Source organism: Hipposideros armiger, unplaced genomic scaffold, assembly GCF_001890085.2.
Source record: "Hipposideros armiger isolate ML-2016 unplaced genomic scaffold, ASM189008v1 scaffold_523, whole genome shotgun sequence".
Classification (NCBI taxonomy): Eukaryota; Metazoa; Chordata; class Mammalia; order Chiroptera; family Hipposideridae; genus Hipposideros; species Hipposideros armiger.
The window spans coordinates 448,299-467,165 of record NW_017731873.1 but is presented as its reverse complement, the minus strand read 5'-3'; the positions used below and the strand labels follow the sequence as shown (position 1 = coordinate 467,165).

The window sequence follows — 18,867 nt, the reverse complement described above, 5'->3', positions numbered from 1 at the left end:
GCGCGCGCGCGCACAGACTGTTTAAAACAAACCATAGCATTTGGACTTCTTGATAACTATGAAAGGTTTTGTCTAAATGGGTATATTCCAAATACCAGTCCTTTCCATATCCTCAACTTTAGGCTCTCTGCTTATAATTAAATGAAAATTTCTTGGATCAGTAATGGGCTTTTTTTGCACTCACTGAAGTATCTGATATTAGGTATGAAAAATTGAAAAATCACCCCTGCTAGGTTAATTGGAAGTTGTTCAGTAGGTCCATGTAAAGAATCATCAGCTGCCCCGAGTCTAACTTGGCTCTGTCTGAAGTCCTCAATCATTCAAGGGGTCCCTAATAAATAACATTTATTTCTATATTTGCCAATGAGGGTGATTAACATTTATTGTTCAGCTTGTAATACATATTATAGCAGATGTAAAATAGAAATGAAAAGAATCCTTACCTCATTCTTTAGCTTGCTTCCAGAAAACCTTAAAAATCAGTACATTTTTCATTAGTTATATACATAACAGCACAGCACTCAAGGAAATACAGAGAACCTACTAAATAGTAAATTCATACCATGATTAATGAAATAAATCTGGAGAAATTTGTTTGATTCTCAAAAGGACCCAAGCATCTTTCTCAACTGACTAAAAAATAAATAAGTCTACTAAGGAAAGTAAAATAAAGAATATTTAGGGAAGTCTTGTAAGATTTGAGGCAAACAAAGAACACTTGATATTAAATATTCGTGTGTGTTCCGGCCTGTATTTACACTTCACAGTGTGGGTAGTGGCTAGTAAGCTGCCATTATCTTCTTAGTAATATCTGAGTTCATGTTAGTATGACTCAGGTAACTAAAATTCTTTTTTTTTTTCCAGAGGATACTTTACTTTTAAAAGTAATTCATTCTTCTGAGAGTTAAGAGCAGTTCTTGATAAATTATTCCATAAGGCCATCTCATGCATATTTAATTATTCAGAGCTCCAGAATTTAAAAAATAATAATTGTGTATTATCACTGGTTTCATTGGATGTCACTTCACTTGTGTATAGCCTCTTCCTGATAGTCAATGGGAGATTAGAGTAGTAGTGTGTTCTTTATATTCATTTGTGATTTTTCTCTCACAGAGGCTCAAACAGGCCAGTAGCTTTATCTTACTAAGGTAAGCTGGTATTTAACATATATGTGATTAGAGGTGATTATAATAAAAATTTTATCTTTGTAAAGTACTAGACAAAGACATAGATCTTTAAAAGAGGTTATCTCTTAGGAAAAAAAATTACATATTCTGCTTTTATTTTTCTTGAATACAGCCAGAAAACAGATTCAGTCTATGAGTAAATACTAATTTTAAAACAATTCTGCTTTCCTGATTTTTCCTTTTCATCTCTCTGATGTACCTGGTTCACCATTAATTTCTCAAATTGTGTAAATATCCCACCCAGTAATCCAGACCACTGCATATGTCCATACAAAGTTGAAATTAAGGTCTGATCCTTAACAGCAAACATTTCAATAAGCGAAATTAGTAAGTAATTTTATTTAATAGATATTATGAATATTTAAAGAAATGCAGAGTACTGTCTTGACGATGGTGGAACTCTACCTTGTCAGGCCCTTTCCAGAATAAACGGAGTGGTAATATGCACTGCTTTCTTTGATGCCAATCCCATAATAATGATACCTAGAGCAAGGACAGGAACCAGCTCTGTGTTAATGTAGAAGGTTTTTGAAGGGGAAAAAGATACTAAAGTATAACTGAAGTAAACCACAAGAAAGAACTGCAACCCACTGACCACCTTCCTTTCCTGGTTATTTTCAAGTAACATCTTAATGTGCTAAATCCCTCGTTGATGGTAACTCATCTAACCTATCGTCTTATTTCTGGCTCTAGGCTTAAAAAAGATGGGAGAATCACTTACTATCAATCCCTTTCAAACCGCTAAAAATTAGGTTTCAAAAACCAAAAAAAAAGAAAACCCCGAAATTGTAATTGTAGGCATTTAACTGTAGGCACTTAAATTTGTAAATGTAGGCAATGGCTCTAAGTATATTAAGTGTGTCTATTTGAAAAAGGCTCTGTTCAATTTAAATTCAGTCAATTGAATAAGAATAGGTTTCCTTTGCAGCGTACCTATTGGATGGAGAAAAGAGCATGACGTTATGTGTGAAGAAGACATTGATGTCATAAATAGGAATACGTATGAAGCATGTGACGTTTTTAAAAGTTATTTTCCTCATGAAGAGTGAGAAGCCCAACTCGCTGTCATTTTCACTTCAAACTTTTGTGCAACAATGGGGGGATATCTATGATGTCATGAATCAATGGAAATAGGAAACATGGACTGTAACTGCGTTAGGGGTAATTTGTTATAAACGTGTCTATGGATCCTGAGCCACAGGCACGTATAGCATCTAGTATATAACGTCTCATCTAGTCTCAAGTGGTAGCATATTCTCCTAAATTGCGACTCCTGACGTATTACAAACCCAAGCACAAATGCTACAAATGCTATACAAAAGCTAGTCAAATAGTGGGTATTTAATGAAGGTGGACAAAGGCTGCTAACTTCTGCTTTTATTCTCCCTCCCCTTTGCCTCCCCCATGTAGCACCACGACCTATTTGGTTACTTACCATTTCAATTTGCATTCATCTAAGATCAGGGAAAGAATGCAATAAAAGAGAATAAGGGAATCCAGTGCAATCATAATTAAAGCTTCATTTCTTAGTATCACCATCTGAGTTTAAAGTGGACAGGACAATAAAGGATCTACGTTTCAAGGCCCCTTTTCTGATCTCAGCAATAAAGAAGACACTTGGCAGAGCAAGTCCACTCCTAAATGTTTTCAAGGCCCAGGATGAAAGTTCAAATGGAGGCCTACATGCCATATATATAATTATTTAAAATAGATAAATCAAACTAACACATTGCTAAATAAAATATCCCTGTCCTCCTGTCTTAGTAATTTACTTCCGTAATGTTTTGGTAGGTAGGTTTGAACCTAGAATTCCTAGACTCCTGGAAGTCCATGTGGGAACATGGTGGTGGAGAAGAGCCCCCTCAACCCCTTCCTCCTCTCAGCCCCTGCTCCATTGTTCACTGTGAGGAGCCTCTTATGATTACCACAGCCTTCATGTCCAAGATCCATCCACACACACACCCCAAACAGCTGTCCCCTGCCCATTCTTCAGGTCTATGTACACTGGTGGAGGGGAAGACCGTCTGATGGGGAAGAGCCACACACAGGCCCAGGAGGCAGGCCAGACGCTGTTTCAACAGGATATTCTTGGGCCCCAAGGACCTGGAATGTGGGCTAGAAGAGGGACGTGGTCTATGTGTGGACACATTCACTCAAGCTATGGACTCCTTGTCTCCTAGAAAGCTAGAGGAGGGCCATAATAGAGTCCTAAAGTGTGAGGCCCGGGGACGTGCTCTCTCCTGTTAGGTTCTGAGAGCTGTGATACAGAAGCTGCCTCTAATGACCCCGGGCCATTTGAGACAGAGAGAAAAGAGTTTTTAAATATGAAAAAAAATATATATTATAATAAGAAACATTTTCAGAAAAAGCTATTATACTTGAGAAATAGTACCAGAGGATGATCAAGATAAATGAAGATATTTTATTATTGTGGCAGACTAGGAACAAGCTTTCAAGTCTACCAATTTTGGTAGAATGGCAATTGTAGCCTATTACGCGGAACAGGGGATAAGCATATCTGCTCAATTTTTACAGTACAGACAATAATCCTCTGGTAGATGGCATAAAAGAACCTCTAAGGTATATTGGAACAAAGGGAGAAATGGAGAAAATATGAAAATATGGAAACTCCAAAATATTGTACTGATTTATCTCAAATTAGAAACTAAAAGAAGGAAACGAACTTAAAGCATTAAGATCTTACCAAAAGCAGCTATATTAATAGGAAGAGATAAGGGAAATAGCTTAAAAAGATGAACAAAGAAGCAGATTTTGATGATATTCAGCCAAATATATTAGACTTAATGAACCAAGAGCCTGAAATAAGTATTAATATTTTCTTTACTAAATTTTAGAATGAAGATACCAAAGGAAATGTCTGTATATTAGAAGAAATAAAGCAAGAAATGTTTGAAAGCAAAGGAATCTATTACAGTGAAAATATAGTATACTGTAATCTCATATTATTTTGCAAAGCTTGCAGTCTGTTATATAGATGCTGTAGTTTAAACAACTACATTTAGCCACTTGCTGAAGCCGTATATGTTAAGCATTGCCTTAAAACTTGATAATCTTCTTTTATTATAACTTTATCCTCCTTCTCATCTACATTTTTTTCAACATGTAAATAATATTATACTATGGTAAAGTGGTTTCTTATACAGATTGAGATAAAACTATGTTGCCTTCACAGGTGGTGGACAAAAATATTAAGACAAGTCAAGGGATGATCATGAGTTTAACAAATATTAGAAGGTATACTGTGTCCTGAGCCCTGTGCTAGTTATCAATACAATGATGAAAAAACTGACATGAAAACTCAGCTCAGGAACATGTACGAGTATCCTTCTGACATCCACCCTCGTCCATGGCTTCCTGAACCAGACCGACTGCCGGTCACGAAACAGTGACCACACTGGCCAAGCCTGAGGCACATTTTTCTTTCATTTTTAAAAGTCACCTGATAATCACTTTTAGTAAAAATTGTAACACCCTTTAGGGCCCAATAAATACTGAATAATATGGATTAGTAAATTTTTCTTACTTATGACTTTTAAGAAAAGGATATTTTCATCACACAATTCATTTGTTCCTTCTTTTAATGACTGTATTATTTTGTCTCTTCAATTCATTAGGGCAAAATATCTTTGAAAATACATGTACTTTAATACCTCTTTCTACATTCAGAGTCAAGATTTTATATCTACCAAAATTAAAAGTCCTTTTTAAGTCATGTATTTTATTCATGGGTCAAATGTAAATGACACTGTAACCAGACACATAACTTGGTCAGCTTAGACTCCATCCACCCTACAAATGAGAAACAGCATGTCCTTTTCTCATTAGCAATACCTCATCATTTAGATATATTGGTGTAGCTGAGCGTGTTCTAGCAATACAATCTAATAAACGTGCCAGCTAATAGGAAACAAGTGAAAGACTGAACTCTCTTTTCTTCAAACATGTATTCAGTGCTTACGATGTGCTGGGTGCTGAGGATTCAAGAGGGGGAGAAAGGGTCTCTGCCCTGGGAGACTTGACAGTCTTGTTGGGGAGAAAAGCACTCAAAGAAAGAACTGCAATACCAACTTAATATGAGCTAATATTAGAGCAGGTGCTAGAGTAGGTAATAATAGAAATAACTACCATTGATTGAGCACCTATAACATGCAGAGAGCTTTATTATACTTCATCTCAAATCTCCACAGCAGCCTACAAGTAAAGTATTTTTTCCATTTCAAAGCAGAGATTCAAAAGGTTGTGATTTGTTTGAAAAGACTGCGTAAAAAGGTTATGGGTTTCAGTAGACCATGTTGCTTCCATACTCAAGATGCAATTGATAAATAGATAGAATATAATTAGATAGATAGATGATAGATAGATGATAGATATAGATAGATTTATATCTCAACTTATTAGGAATCCTTTTATATTATTATATTCCTAATTATAACTAGGAATCCTTAAGTGAAATATAGTTTGAATATGTTTGCACTCAGCATACACACTCCCTCTTCTAGTTCAGCATAAATCATATTAAGCACTGATAACTAACATGAATCATTGATATGGATGTTTTATATTTGAAATTCCATATGTAAACAAGGACTCCCTCTGGCAGGTAAGCTCCCGATAAGCAGACACCAATAAACAGTTGTTGAATAAATAATTTAATAACATAATAAAGTTAAAAATAACAATGTGTCATAAAGGAAACTTTATAAACAGGAATTTGTCAATAAAAGGCATGCATGTAGTATCATATACTTAAAAATATCAGCACAATTTTATATTTGGTAGAGATTAAAGAATCTCTTGTCTAACATGATGTAAGTAAATCTACTAACTCCTTTAACCCTACCATTAGTACTGTGTAAACTCCTCTACGACTATCAGAAATACTTGTTCTCCATAAATAGCTATGCTTTCCTGCCTTGGCGACTTTACTTCACTGAGCTCTGTGTTGGGAATGCCCTCCTCCCCTCAGGTCTTCATTTCTCACCCATAGCTCCAGGCGTAGACTTAAAGCATGAAGCTTTGCCTGGTCTCTCAGGTAAAACTAATTTGTCTGTCCTTTGAGCTCTCCTGGTCATTTATTCCATGCAGCTTTATACCTTACACCACTGGTATGTGTATACATGGCTTACCTCCCCCACTGAACTATAAGATTTGGAGGAAGGAATTGTAACTTTTACTTCATTGTATTCCCCCTTAGACATTACTGTAAAGAAAAATTCTCATTTATTGGGTAAGTCCATGTATCCTGCTAGAAATTTGGGAACTGATAAAACACAAATTCTCTTAAAGCCAATACTTCTCAATAACCTCCTCCCAGTACTGTGTAATTCCAAATTACCAGTAAATTATGGGGTTGAATAAAAGCTGTGTACCTAACTAATATGTATAAAGGGCATGAAATCAGTATATTTAGGTAGAAAGAATGGTGCCAGGAATATAAATCTCTTATTTTGCAATAACCATGATAATGTTTTAGCACATTTCATATTCAGTTTTTTCTGGAGTCGAAAATATTATTTTTTTCTTTTAATCTTGCTTTTAGTCTAACTAGGTACATGTTATCATCTGAGTGATGATTCAGTGTCTTTGAGAAGAGAGAAGAGATAGTACATGAGCAGCTGTCTGTCCTTCTAACAGCTAAAGATAAACCTCATAAAACTGGGGGGAGTAATTTCATGCAATGTATACATGGATTTTTCATCTCACTTGCAACATTTAATAGCATTATTTTGTTGTTAATGTATTTCCCTAAAATAAATTTGCTAGGAAATATTTGCCAGAAATACTCTAGTATAACAAGAACATATGCTTGTGCATGTTCAGTAAAAAAGTGGGGTTTTCACTGTTTGATAACTAGTTGCTTTAATTTATATACTGCTACCTGATGCCTATCCTATAGATTACTCTGAATAAAGATTCCCAAACATTTCACAGTTCATTCTCCCTATATGATTTTTATTCATTTCTATTAAAGAAAAGATATGATTAATGCTTAAAAGTCCTGGGTATGATTAGCTGATTTCTCTAAGAAAATGTTTTTATAATGCAAGTGATCTTTGTAAGGCGATACCAAAATTGTACTCACTCATTAGCATCAGTTGTCCTTAGCCTTATATCAAGTGACAGATATAATTTACATTTTAGGAATAAAGAATAATTATTCATTAATTTTTGTGTCCACGTTTTAAAGTTAACATGTTGTAAAATATAAGAGATTTTTAATAGGACAAATGAAATAATTGTTGCTCTTCTTTACTACTAAACATTTACATTGTGTCTAATACTTTTCTTCATTCGCTGATTTATTTATACCTATGCTTATGTTTCCTCTTTTCCATTTCAGTCTTGATATAGAATTCCTGAAACATATGTTCCCACTGAGCTAGTAGCCCTAATGTTCGTTTACACTACACAAATGATAACTGATAAGGAAATGATGGGATTAAGCTGTTCAGGGACTTGCAATAACTTACTACGATAAGAGCAGCTGCCATATCAGTTTTATTAACCCACTAAATCACTACTAATAAATGAGATAATAGCTTTTGTCCATCATGTCTGAAAACCAAGATTCGACTGATCAAAGTCTACAAAAAATTAAAATGTAACTTCAAATCAAACAGTCTACCATGTACATGGAATTTACTTAACTGTGTCCTCCCTTACTCTGCTGAGCTATTCTGAGTAAGCTTGCGATTTAGGCTCTTTTTGCTCATCACTGTATCCCTAGGGCCTACTCAGCTTCAGGGCACTCAGTAAAATGCTTATTAAATAAATGAATATTAATAGTGAAAGTTTTTTGACACCATTTACTCTATCTTACTATTCTTTCTATCTCAAAAACTCTTTTGCACTATGCTTTATATGTCAATATAAATATGAGTGGATCAATCATTCTTGATATATTTATAACAAAATAAGCAAGAATTACTTTCCATTACTCTTTTGTACCTATAGAATGTTATTTCATTTTTATTTATTCAAAATCTAAATTTAAAAATGTTGTGCAGAAAAACAAACAAACAGGTGTATATTTTGGGCATTGGTTGTAAATCAAAACGATAAAAAAACAAAAGCAAAGTCAGTTTTTATCTTGGGGTTGAGAATGGGCAGAGGCACCATTGAAGTAGTTGGTTTTCTTGCCAGGGAGAAGATGGTAACAGTGAAGAAAAGGATGGTGGCTGAACTGCTAATGCTGCCTACAACTTGGCTGGCCTTGTCCCAAAAGCACTCTTAGGTTAGATGCCCTCGGGTGAAGATTTCTGGCCCCAAAGGTTAATCTTTAGAGACCTTTTTCCATAACTATTGGCAGTAATGGCTTCTTATGAGGGACATCAGACTTGCCACTGGAAACAAATTATTCAATTTTTGTTTCTAATTTTGACAATGAGTGGTATCTGGTCCCAACACAGTGATTCTGTCCATTTTGTTTCATTCTTATTGTTTTTAATGTACCAAATTTGTTTTAAATATTTTCTCTCTTCCTTTTGGTTGAATAAATTTTGGGCTCATTTTATTTAGTTAAACTGTTTTCATCTTTCACTTTTTGATGAATGAAAGAGGTAACACCCACACAAAAGTGAGTGAGTTGTGAGGACTATTTTAATACCCAGTTATGTCAGAACTTAGAGAAATAGAACTTGAAAATAGACAGAATTTAGTCCTATTTTTTAGACTCTACTAACCATTTCTTTATTACCATAGATCAGTGTTTCCCAAACTTTTGGATTTCATACATGGACCAGTAAAATCTGGAGTGTGACATTGTTCCATGGGCCCTAAAAGCATTTAAAGACAGTTTTAGAAACAGTGGTTCATCTTGTGACCACAATACAGAATCTTCTGAGTTAATCATGATCTAAAATAAATTCCGTCTGAAAGACCCAAATGAAATGATTGGCTATACCCTAGCTATCCTATGAGGATTTGGCAAAAACTGAGAACTTATATTTTTAGATGACCATTGTCAACTACATTTATCAATATATCTTAATATATGATAAACAGAAGTTAAAATAAATTAACACCAAACTTATTTATATTTTTGAAATAATTCAAAAAAACATTCAGTGATAGTATGTTTAGGGCACTATACTAGATACAATAAAATACATTTTGCAAAATTACTTGTAAAATTGGGAGAAATTATAAATTCCTATTTTTTCCAAAATATGCTTACTTCTGTTTTGTTTTTTTTTAATTAAAGTTACTTCTTCATTTATATTTCTGGCTCACTAATTGTTAATATATCTATAGATATAAAAATATCTTTCATAAAATGTAAATTTTTGAAATACTAAACAGTTGTTAAAAATGATGATTGTGACTGTACCAACATATAGAAATGTTTAGGACAAAAATTAAAAACAGAAAGAAAAATTGTATTTGTGCTACAAATTTGCTTTTATATAAAATATAAATATATCTAAATAAATATAAAATAATTTTAAATGCCTTATGATTGAGGCTTGAGAAAATATTGTTAGCTCTGTAAAGAAGAATCAAATATATTAATAAATTTTTAAAACTTAGAAAAAAATAAAATTTATACCTCAAAAAATCAAAAGTTTAATTAAACAATTGTTTTGTTGATATGACTGATATAAGAAGTAGGCTTTACTAGTTGACAAAGCACAAACTTTAGAACCAAATAAACCTTGATTTAAATGCCAATATTGTTATTTTATAGTATCTGTGTGGCCTTGGGCAAGTCAATAATCTTTGAACTGCAAGTTTCCTCATTTGTAAAACACAGGAATTTCAATATTGTTGGATTACAGTGTGTTTGTGTGTGTGTGTGTGTGTGTGTGTAAATAGTGCTCAATAAGTAATAACTTTTAACTGCACTGCTGATAGTTGGATGAATTGAGTTATTTATTTATATTATTAAGGGTAGTGAGTTTGAAAGCAAATTCATTTCTCCATTCATTCCTATACTTTATTTTGCTTTTCACAATAAACCTATGAGATAGATATTTTATACCTGCTTCACTGATAAAAAGCTGAACGATTCATCTAGTGTCACACAGCTCTGTACGGAAGTATGGAATTAAAGCTTAGATTTGTCCAACTTTAAATCTCATGCTCTTAACTACTAGGCTATGCTGCCTTTTGATATATACTGTCTCTCAAGGCAAAAATCTAAGGATATTTCTTGGAAATAAATAAAAAACAAGAAAACTATCTGACTAAGAATAATTACATCAAAATATTACCAATTCCAAGGTTCACAAACTCTACATCTGCCATATCTTTCAGCATCCTAAGTTTACATATGAAAAATTTCTTTTCCCCATGATATCAAAATACCAAAACTATAATAGGCAAGTTATAAAAAGCAATGACCCATTAGGAAGGTAGAAAAAAATTCAAATTGTTAATGCTTTGCTGTTAGGCACGTCTGCTCTTAGATATCAAACAAATTGCCTGAAGTCACCACCGTTTATTGTTACATAAACCTAAACACTAGAGCCTCACTGTGTTACAAAGGACAGGGTTAATGATTCATCCCTAATCCTAAAGGCTCCTTCCAGGATTAATTGACTTTCTCTGCAGCCTGCCTGACTGCCCTCTTGTAGATTCTGTGAAGAGGATTTCTCTGCATTGCTTTGCCTCTTTTTCTACTATCTATCTACTTTAAACACCATCTGATCTTTCCTGAATTCAGCAGAAATCAAATTTAGTAGAAATCAGCCAGATAAATTAAGTCAACTTTGAAAAACAGCTGACTTAGTTAGAAGGAAAAAGCCAATATTATCTTTCAATCTGGCATTTCATTTTTCTTTCTCAGGCCACAATACTGTTGACATTAATTGGAATCAAGTAAATAAATACTAATTGATAATGTATTATGTATCAAACAGCAGATATGGTATGAGTATGAGACAAAGTCTCTACCCTCAGAATACTCCATATCTATTGAGGGGAAGAAATAAGTTAATTTCACATTAAGATAAGTACCAACAAATTGCTATAAAAGTACAAAGAAAGAACCTACAATAAATCAAGAGGCTAAGAAAAGATTCTGAAGAAGTTCATGGGACACTCTTTTAAAGGGATAAGATTTCAACGTACCTATAGGGAATAAGCCATTTTCAATGAAGGAAGACAACATAAACAAAAGAGTGACTGCTGAGGATGAAGCAATGGATACTGGGATGATAATTTGGGGAAAGCATGGGCTGCATGCTGAAAAGTGAGAAGTAGATTACAAGACAGGAAAATGGGTTGGGACTAAATCATAAGGGACCTTTAATGTCAAGGTGAGAAAAGTTTGTCTTTAAATAGTAGAAATTATGAGCCGGTGAAAGTTTCTGAGCATAAGAGAGACATGATTGAATCTGAACTTTAAAAGGTCAATTTAGGGGAAAAAAATGTATTGAATGAACTGGAAAGATGGAGTCAAGGCCAGGTTATGAAAGTTAGAATGAAGAAAGACAGATTCGAGAGAAGGCCAAAAAAAGGACCTCTTTTTTGGCAAGTGACTAAGATTATGCTAGACAATAGGTTAGCCACTAGTCACAGGTGGGTGTTGACCTCTTGAAATGTGATTAGTCTAAGTAGTGATGTGCTATGAGTGTAAAATACACACTGGATCTCAAAAATTAGTAGGAAAAAAAAAAGAACGTAAAATATCTCATTAATAATTTTTATTTTGATTACATGGTAAATTATAAGTTCTGGATATGCTGGATTAAATGAAACATTAAAATCAATTTTATCTCTTCTTTTTACTTTTTCAATGTATCTACTAGAAATTTTTAAATTAATTATGAGGCTGCATTACGCTTCATTGGACAGCACTGAACTAGATGTTAGGACAAGCTAGAAAATGAGAGGCTGAGGAGGGAATACACCTGGCACGCTGTGACACAGAAGCCATCGTTGAAGTTTTATGTATTTATTTATTTTAAGAGGACATTACAAGCAGGTTTAAATGCTAAACAGGTGCCAAGGAAGATGAGTTACCATAAAAATGAGCCACTGGGGGTTTTCCCAGGTAGGGAAATGGACTAGGACAGAGGCATGTGATAAACAGGAAGGAAAGCGAGCAGGTAGCTACTCTTTCAAGAAATAGCAAAGAAGGAAAAAAATAACACAGCAATTAGGAAGAGTAGTATAGCAAGTTTGACATGATTTTATTTTTATCTACATAAAAGAAATCTGGATATGTTTGTAGGCAGAAGAAAAGGAAAAACTGGAAAGGGTGAATAATTTGTGAACTAGAACCTGTACCTGAGGGTTCTACAGAGATTGCCACGAGAGAATAGAAAAGCTAGTTACCAAGAGAGGGAATATGTGACAGAGTACTTTATGTTTATATTTACCCTAAGAGATGACCAAAGAGGTCATTTGTGCATGTTATTTGTCTTGAAGGGAAAAGATAGGGATACTAAGAAATTGTTAGCAGGGAAAGAAAACCAGAGGAAGAGCCTGAACTACGCTTCAACATCTGGCTTTTCGGCCTTGCTCTTTCAGAGTGTTGTGAATTCCACTTGGTCACTTATTTAGCCATATACATTTCCCTTTCATGATGCTAGTGCCTTCAGGAGTGGCTTTACAATTATGAAAATGATTCACTTAAATTATTTCATCAGAAAAAAATATTATGATTTCTCTGTATAAAATTTGCTTTTTAAACATTATCCTAAAATCCACTTACTTTTCTTTTTTAGTTCTTACAGTGGGTAAAAGTCTGCTTCATCAAGAAGGAAATACCTGGTTCTATTCACTGATAAAGACAATGCTTATTTTACACTGTGTCAATCCTCATGCACAGAGTATCGTATTTACATGTCTGATATGTGCTTATTGATGTGTCTTACTTTGAATGGCCTCTTGTTCCAAGCCGCCGTGTCGTTAAGAGGGGAAATTTCTGGCGAATTGTCTAAAAAGAAAGTCAATAACTTTAGTTTTTAGAAAGTGTGGTTCTATTGCAAGCCACTCATAATTAATTAATTCTAGAAAGGAAATGTTGAACTTTGAGTAAATGTTTAGTCTGGAAAAAGTAATATCATATACATATTGATAAGCAATAATATATCAGCAGAGGCAGGGAGGTACTTCTTTGATGAGACTGTTCTACTGCCCTTTTTCCAATCTCGAAAGCAAATTATACTAATATCTGCTTTTGCCAGATGTTACTGCCAGAGAAATTACTACTTTTTCTACTGAGTGGGAAGATTTGGGTATCTTTATAATAATTCTATCCAGAGGTCTACCCACAATTAAATATCCACCTCCAACCCTGAAAAGGGCACATGAAACATTCTCTGCTATACCAGATCCCCCCAACAGTTTCCAATTTTTTTCTGTGTTCCTTTCTCCCAACTTGCTAAAAAAAAATAAACAAATCATAATAATAATAACATCTGATTAAAGAACAAAAACTTCTTCTATGTAAAACAGGGTTTTTAACCTGGATCATAGGACATTCATACATGATCTTTATGTATGTGTTAATTTTGGGGGAACTGGTTTTCTAGTTTTTATCAGATTCTCAAGGCATTGTATGACTCACCAAACAGTTAAAAATTCCTGCCATAAGATGGGCTCATAAAATGCTAATGCTAAAACGGGCATTAAAAGTTGTCTTACCCAACCTCTTCATTTTACAGAATGAATAAAATGAGTTTTGGAGAGGTGAAGAACTTTTCAGAAGGTCTCACAACAAATTAGTCAGTGTAGGCTAGAACCTAAATCACTGGATTACCATGCATCACATCAAGTTAGCTCTCATAAACAGATAGAGTTTTTAAGTAAGTTAATAAATTACTTTATTTTACAAACTGGTAAGTCAGACCATGGTAGTCATTATTTTCTGGACAATGAGTCCCTCTACAGGCTAGAATTTGGATTTCGTTTATATGAGATACAGTGTTTGAGACCTAAATTTCCTAAAGTTTTTTCTGGGATATCCTAGGTTCTTAAACCTAATAGAACATGACAAGATTCTCAAAGAACAAGGCTTTCCCAAGAGATTGATAGTGTTTCCTGATTCTCAAAATGAGATCAACATATATAAGTATACTAATGTCAGTTTTATAGATTTTTATCCTAACTATACAAGTTGGGTAGATAGGAATGTTTATAAATAAGAAAAACGTAACCAATCCCATCACAACATGTTGGAGCTTGGAGTGTAAACATACTCAGAGTGAAATGGAGAATTAGCAGAGTTATTTGTAACAGAATAAAAATCTATTAAAAACTCACATACTTGGACTAGCTAAATAATAGTCACCAATTGCATTAACAGGCTATTTGTCACCTCCACTTAATTTAGCTTCTCAATACAGTCCATAGCATACTTTTTAAAGTGTCCCTCTTTGAAAGGAAATGTAATTGCTCAAATGGAGTTTCCACTAAGGTCACATTAACTTTTCTGAAAGCCAAGGATTTAATATTCAAAACATATAATATTTTAAGGTAAAACATATAGTAGTTCCAAATACAGCCCTCAAAAGATTTTTTTTATGCTTTAAAAACAAATTTCTTACTGTTAGGTAAGAAAACTTGCTCAGATGAATGTATTCTGTGCTGTCTGCCTGACATGACTTGAGCTGTAAGGTAGTATAGCCAATATGTGTCACTTACCTTTCCAAAGGTGGCCGCGCAGGCGGGCTCCAATTTCTCTTTCCTGCAGAAATCTAAATAGTGTGCATAAAGGATGCACCGTGGTAAGCAAACACCTTCACATACAATGTAATTCTCTTCAAGCCTAAGAAAAAAGGCAAAAATTTAGGTCAAACATTTTCTTTCTTTCTCCTTTTCATTCTTTCATGTTGATTTAATGCCCAGAACACAGACTTCAACATAAGCGTTCATGAGTAGACATGAGCAGACTTCCTTTCTTCTGGATTTTATTCAAAAGCAGATCACAAGGATTAATGTCAGAAGAGCAAAAACCCCAAGGAACACCTGCTGGTGCAGTTGAAATGCCATGACTAACATAAAACCACTCCTGCCTGGTCCACACCCCAAAGACTAGGTCTTACGTCCACGTAAATCCTCACTGTTCATCACAGTTTCCTCTGTGATACACAAATATGAACAATGAAATTGAAGACAATGTTCAAAGGAACATTCTCAATGCTAAAGGGCTGCCAGGCTTCAGGATGGCAAATACCTACGCAGTCGCTTCCTTTCGCTCACAAATGAGTTCTGAATCCTGAAGTGTTAGGGAAGTGTGGGAATGCATGTATTCGCAGAATACATAAAAATAAACTCACTTTATGCCTGAAATGGCACTGATCTATCACTATCCTTAACCTTTTGGCTATGATCAGTACACTGTAATTACCTAAAACATCCAGGACACTCAAAACATAATGTAATTTTCTATAGATGCCTACATATGTGACATATATAAATTTAGCTCTATACTATAAACATAATGATATAAACTTTGAAAATTTAAAGATAATTCTATTTTGTTTGAATGCTTATGATTGCAATTAAACACAATTTATAAAAATGTAATGATATATATTTAAGGGTTACAAATATCTGAACAGCAAACAAGATATCAGAACTTCTAGATTCTATTTCCAATTTTCCTAACAATTCAGTAGGTGATTTTGGCTAAAATTTATTTATACTCATTTTATATATAGTAAAATTGTAATTATTACTATGGGAACAATGCAATATAGAGTATGAATTCAGATTAAAATTGGGTGGAACTCCAAGGTACATGAGATAAAAGCTAAAGGATACATTCTCTAAGCAGCAGGTAAGCATCAGACATCCATTTTACCAAAAAGAAGGGGGAAAAAAAAAAAAAAGAACCAAAACCAAGTAAGACTTGCCTACATAAAACCAAACACCTAGTTGACATGAAAAATAGAGTTAGCCAGATTTCCCACTTTAATTTTCAGTTCTAATTTTACCATTCCAAATATAATCTATAACCTTAAGGGAAAAAGTCTCAAAATATAAATAACTCACTTAGGTTTTTATTTTAATTTATAACACTTTCTGTGAGAAAGTGTGGAAATTTTAAACAAACAAACAAAAAAGGACAGTATTTTATAGTTTAAAAAATATGAAAATCACTGAGAAACATTAAACTATTTAAAACTTATATTTTAATGACATGCATATAATGTCCACTTTTCACCTGGCTATTTTGATGTATTGTAGCCATTGGCTTTGTCTTCAAATTACTGAGTAATGCTAGACTTAAGTACAATGTTAGGATATAACTTTCTTTTTCCCTAATCGTAATGCATTCATCTTTATAAAATATAAACTCAAGTTTGTACCATTCACTCAGTTTGAACTGGAAAAAAAAATGGAAGTGTCATTCAAAAAACCTCCATAATATATCTAAAATGAAAAAACTTTTGCCCCAATTATCTTAATGAAAATAGTTGTATCCTAAGTATTCCAGATTATTAGTTCAATACACTGCTTTAGTGTATTCTTAACAAGTAAGTGTGCATCAACTTCACTAGTAAAGTCATAAATTTGGTACACCATTGGTTTATATTGCAAATACTTGAAAGGGTTCCGGTATAGAATTACAAAAATTTAGTATATGCAAATTGTAACTCAATGTTACAATAAATAAAAATAAACATTTACTGGATTTTAAATGCTGTTTTTTCTATTGCATTTTTCTAAGATTTAGATCACACTTTACATATAAAACAGATAATGTAACTAATCAGTGAATAGGCCTTTTTACTTATTTGCTTACTATCTGGAATTTGGGAAGAAATTTGTATTCCTATTTCTTCACACTAGGTGGAAAATTTTAATATTATTTTACATCAGGTCCCTCTTCTTTTTAGCTCAATATTATAAAAGTTTTCTATAGAGAGAGCATACTGATAAATTGTTGGTTTTAAAAGATTTTCCACAAAATCCAATTTGTGTTTTTCACTATAATAAATCACATATGACAGGTGTTATAAAAATAGTTGAACATTTATTTAAGTTAATAGTGATATCTTAACTGATTTTTCTGTCTTCAGATTCAAACACATTTCATCTTATGGCCAATACACAATTTTTAATTTTAAAGGCAATGTAAGATCCTTCCTCCTTTTAAATTGTTTTTAAGAGTCATGTTTTATAAACACAAAACTACTAAATAAATATATAAGGACTGAATTGATTGCACGTCAAGCAAATAAATCATAAAAACGTTCATGATTGCTTATATTTGAATAAATTATTAATAGTGAATAATGAACAAATTGATGTTATTATTTGTATTGCAGATCATTTTTCATCAGTACCAGAGTATGTCTCTATGTCAAATATTCAACGAAAAAATGTTGGGGGGATAAATTTCTAATTGGTGTTTTACACTCCCGCAAAAAAAGTTTGAGAGAAGCAAAATGAGAAAAGCAAAGATTCTGAAGATACTGACTTAAAACTCAACAGGTGCTGAAGTGTTCCCTTTTGAGAGGGTCTTACCACTGCAGAGTGAGCTGCGTCTGCTTCTTTTTATCCTTCATAATCTGTGTGATGGTTTTCTTCTGAGAAAGGTGCGGGTTGGCTGCTTTGGTTTTGCTGTCGTGACTATCCGAATCCTCTTCTTCAGAGGAGAAGTTACCGTTGCTTAAATGCATTTCTGATTGCAAGTTGAAAGGACGATAAAGAAAATTAGAATATAAAATCAATTTAAGTGGCCTCTAAATGCACCTTTGGTTTAAACGGTGTGGCCTGTGGGGCCTGGGAGGAGACCTATGCAAAATTCCTTAGAGTTAATTTCTAGTTAACAAATATTTTCCTGGGGGGAAATACAAAGATCCGAACAGTACATTCTACATATTTGCATGTTTGCGATGTGTTTATTTGTATTATCGATTGCCCTTTTTAGACGACATCATCCACGTTCCAATCGCTTCTTCGGAGGAAGCGTGGCACTCACCTGATTTAACTCCCATCCGCAGTTCTGGGTGGTCTTCTTTCTCCCTGCTGCCCAGCGCGGCGCCGGGCTGCGCTTCAGCCACCAGGTACACCCCCTCCTCGGGGTAAGCCAGCAAGCCCTTGCTCAGGAGCTGCACACAGCACTCGTCCTGGACGTCGGGGGAAAGTTGGGGCGAAGGCTGCGCCTGTAGGAAGGCGTCTTCCAGCTCCGGGACCTTGGCCATCCTCCTGGCTGCAGGAGACCTGGGCACCGCCGCTCGGCCGGCTCCCCGCGGAGCCTGGAGCCCGGGGCGGGGCGGGGGACCCGGCCACAGGGGCGGGGGCGCAGGCTTGGGATCCCGGCGGGGTCGCAGAGAAGGAAGGCAGTCCACAGGTACAGCTCAGATCGCCCTGGGAACCGAGTGCGCCTAGGCGTGACTGCCTTTCTCCACCTGTCTCTGGTCCTGACAGATGCAGAACTCGGAACTCGCTTCCTCACCTGCGCGGGTGTCGCCAGAGCAATGGAGTCCCATTCCCCACATCTCCAGCCTCTCTTTCCTCCCTTTCTCTCAGCTTGCGCTGGCCTCGAGGACACTTTTCAGACTAAAACTCCCAGAAAGACCAGGGAAAGCTCCACTGCCTTCTTCCCGGGAAGAGCAGCTGTCCCCATCCCCCCTACTCTCAGGAGACAAACGATGCGCCTACCTGCAGCCTGGACTGCGCGCCCGCGCAGGGAGAGGAGGACCCCAGAGCACCGCTCTGTTATGCACTACTTGGGCCGGCGTTATGTATTCCCCGG

At 34.9% G+C, this 18,867-nt stretch overlaps 1 protein-coding gene across 1 annotated transcript in view; it reads right to left on the bottom strand.

Moving 5' to 3' along the window:
* RFX6 (regulatory factor X6) overlaps positions 1–18,362 on the bottom strand; it is a 54,449-nt gene extending 36,087 nt beyond the window's left edge. The window contains exons 1-6 of the mRNA XM_019668277.1: positions 18,091–18,362; positions 17,634–17,790; positions 14,802–14,925; positions 13,031–13,092; positions 1,593–1,670; positions 444–471 (exon numbers count right to left, since the gene is read on the bottom strand). Of these exons, the coding sequence (XP_019523822.1) occupies positions 444–471; positions 1,593–1,670; positions 13,031–13,092; positions 14,802–14,925; positions 17,634–17,790; positions 18,091–18,313 (672 nt within the window). The 5' untranslated portion in view covers positions 18,314–18,362. The remainder of the gene's footprint in view (positions 1–443; positions 472–1,592; positions 1,671–13,030; positions 13,093–14,801; positions 14,926–17,633; positions 17,791–18,090) is intronic.
* Between the last annotated feature and the right edge of the window lie 505 nt (positions 18,363–18,867).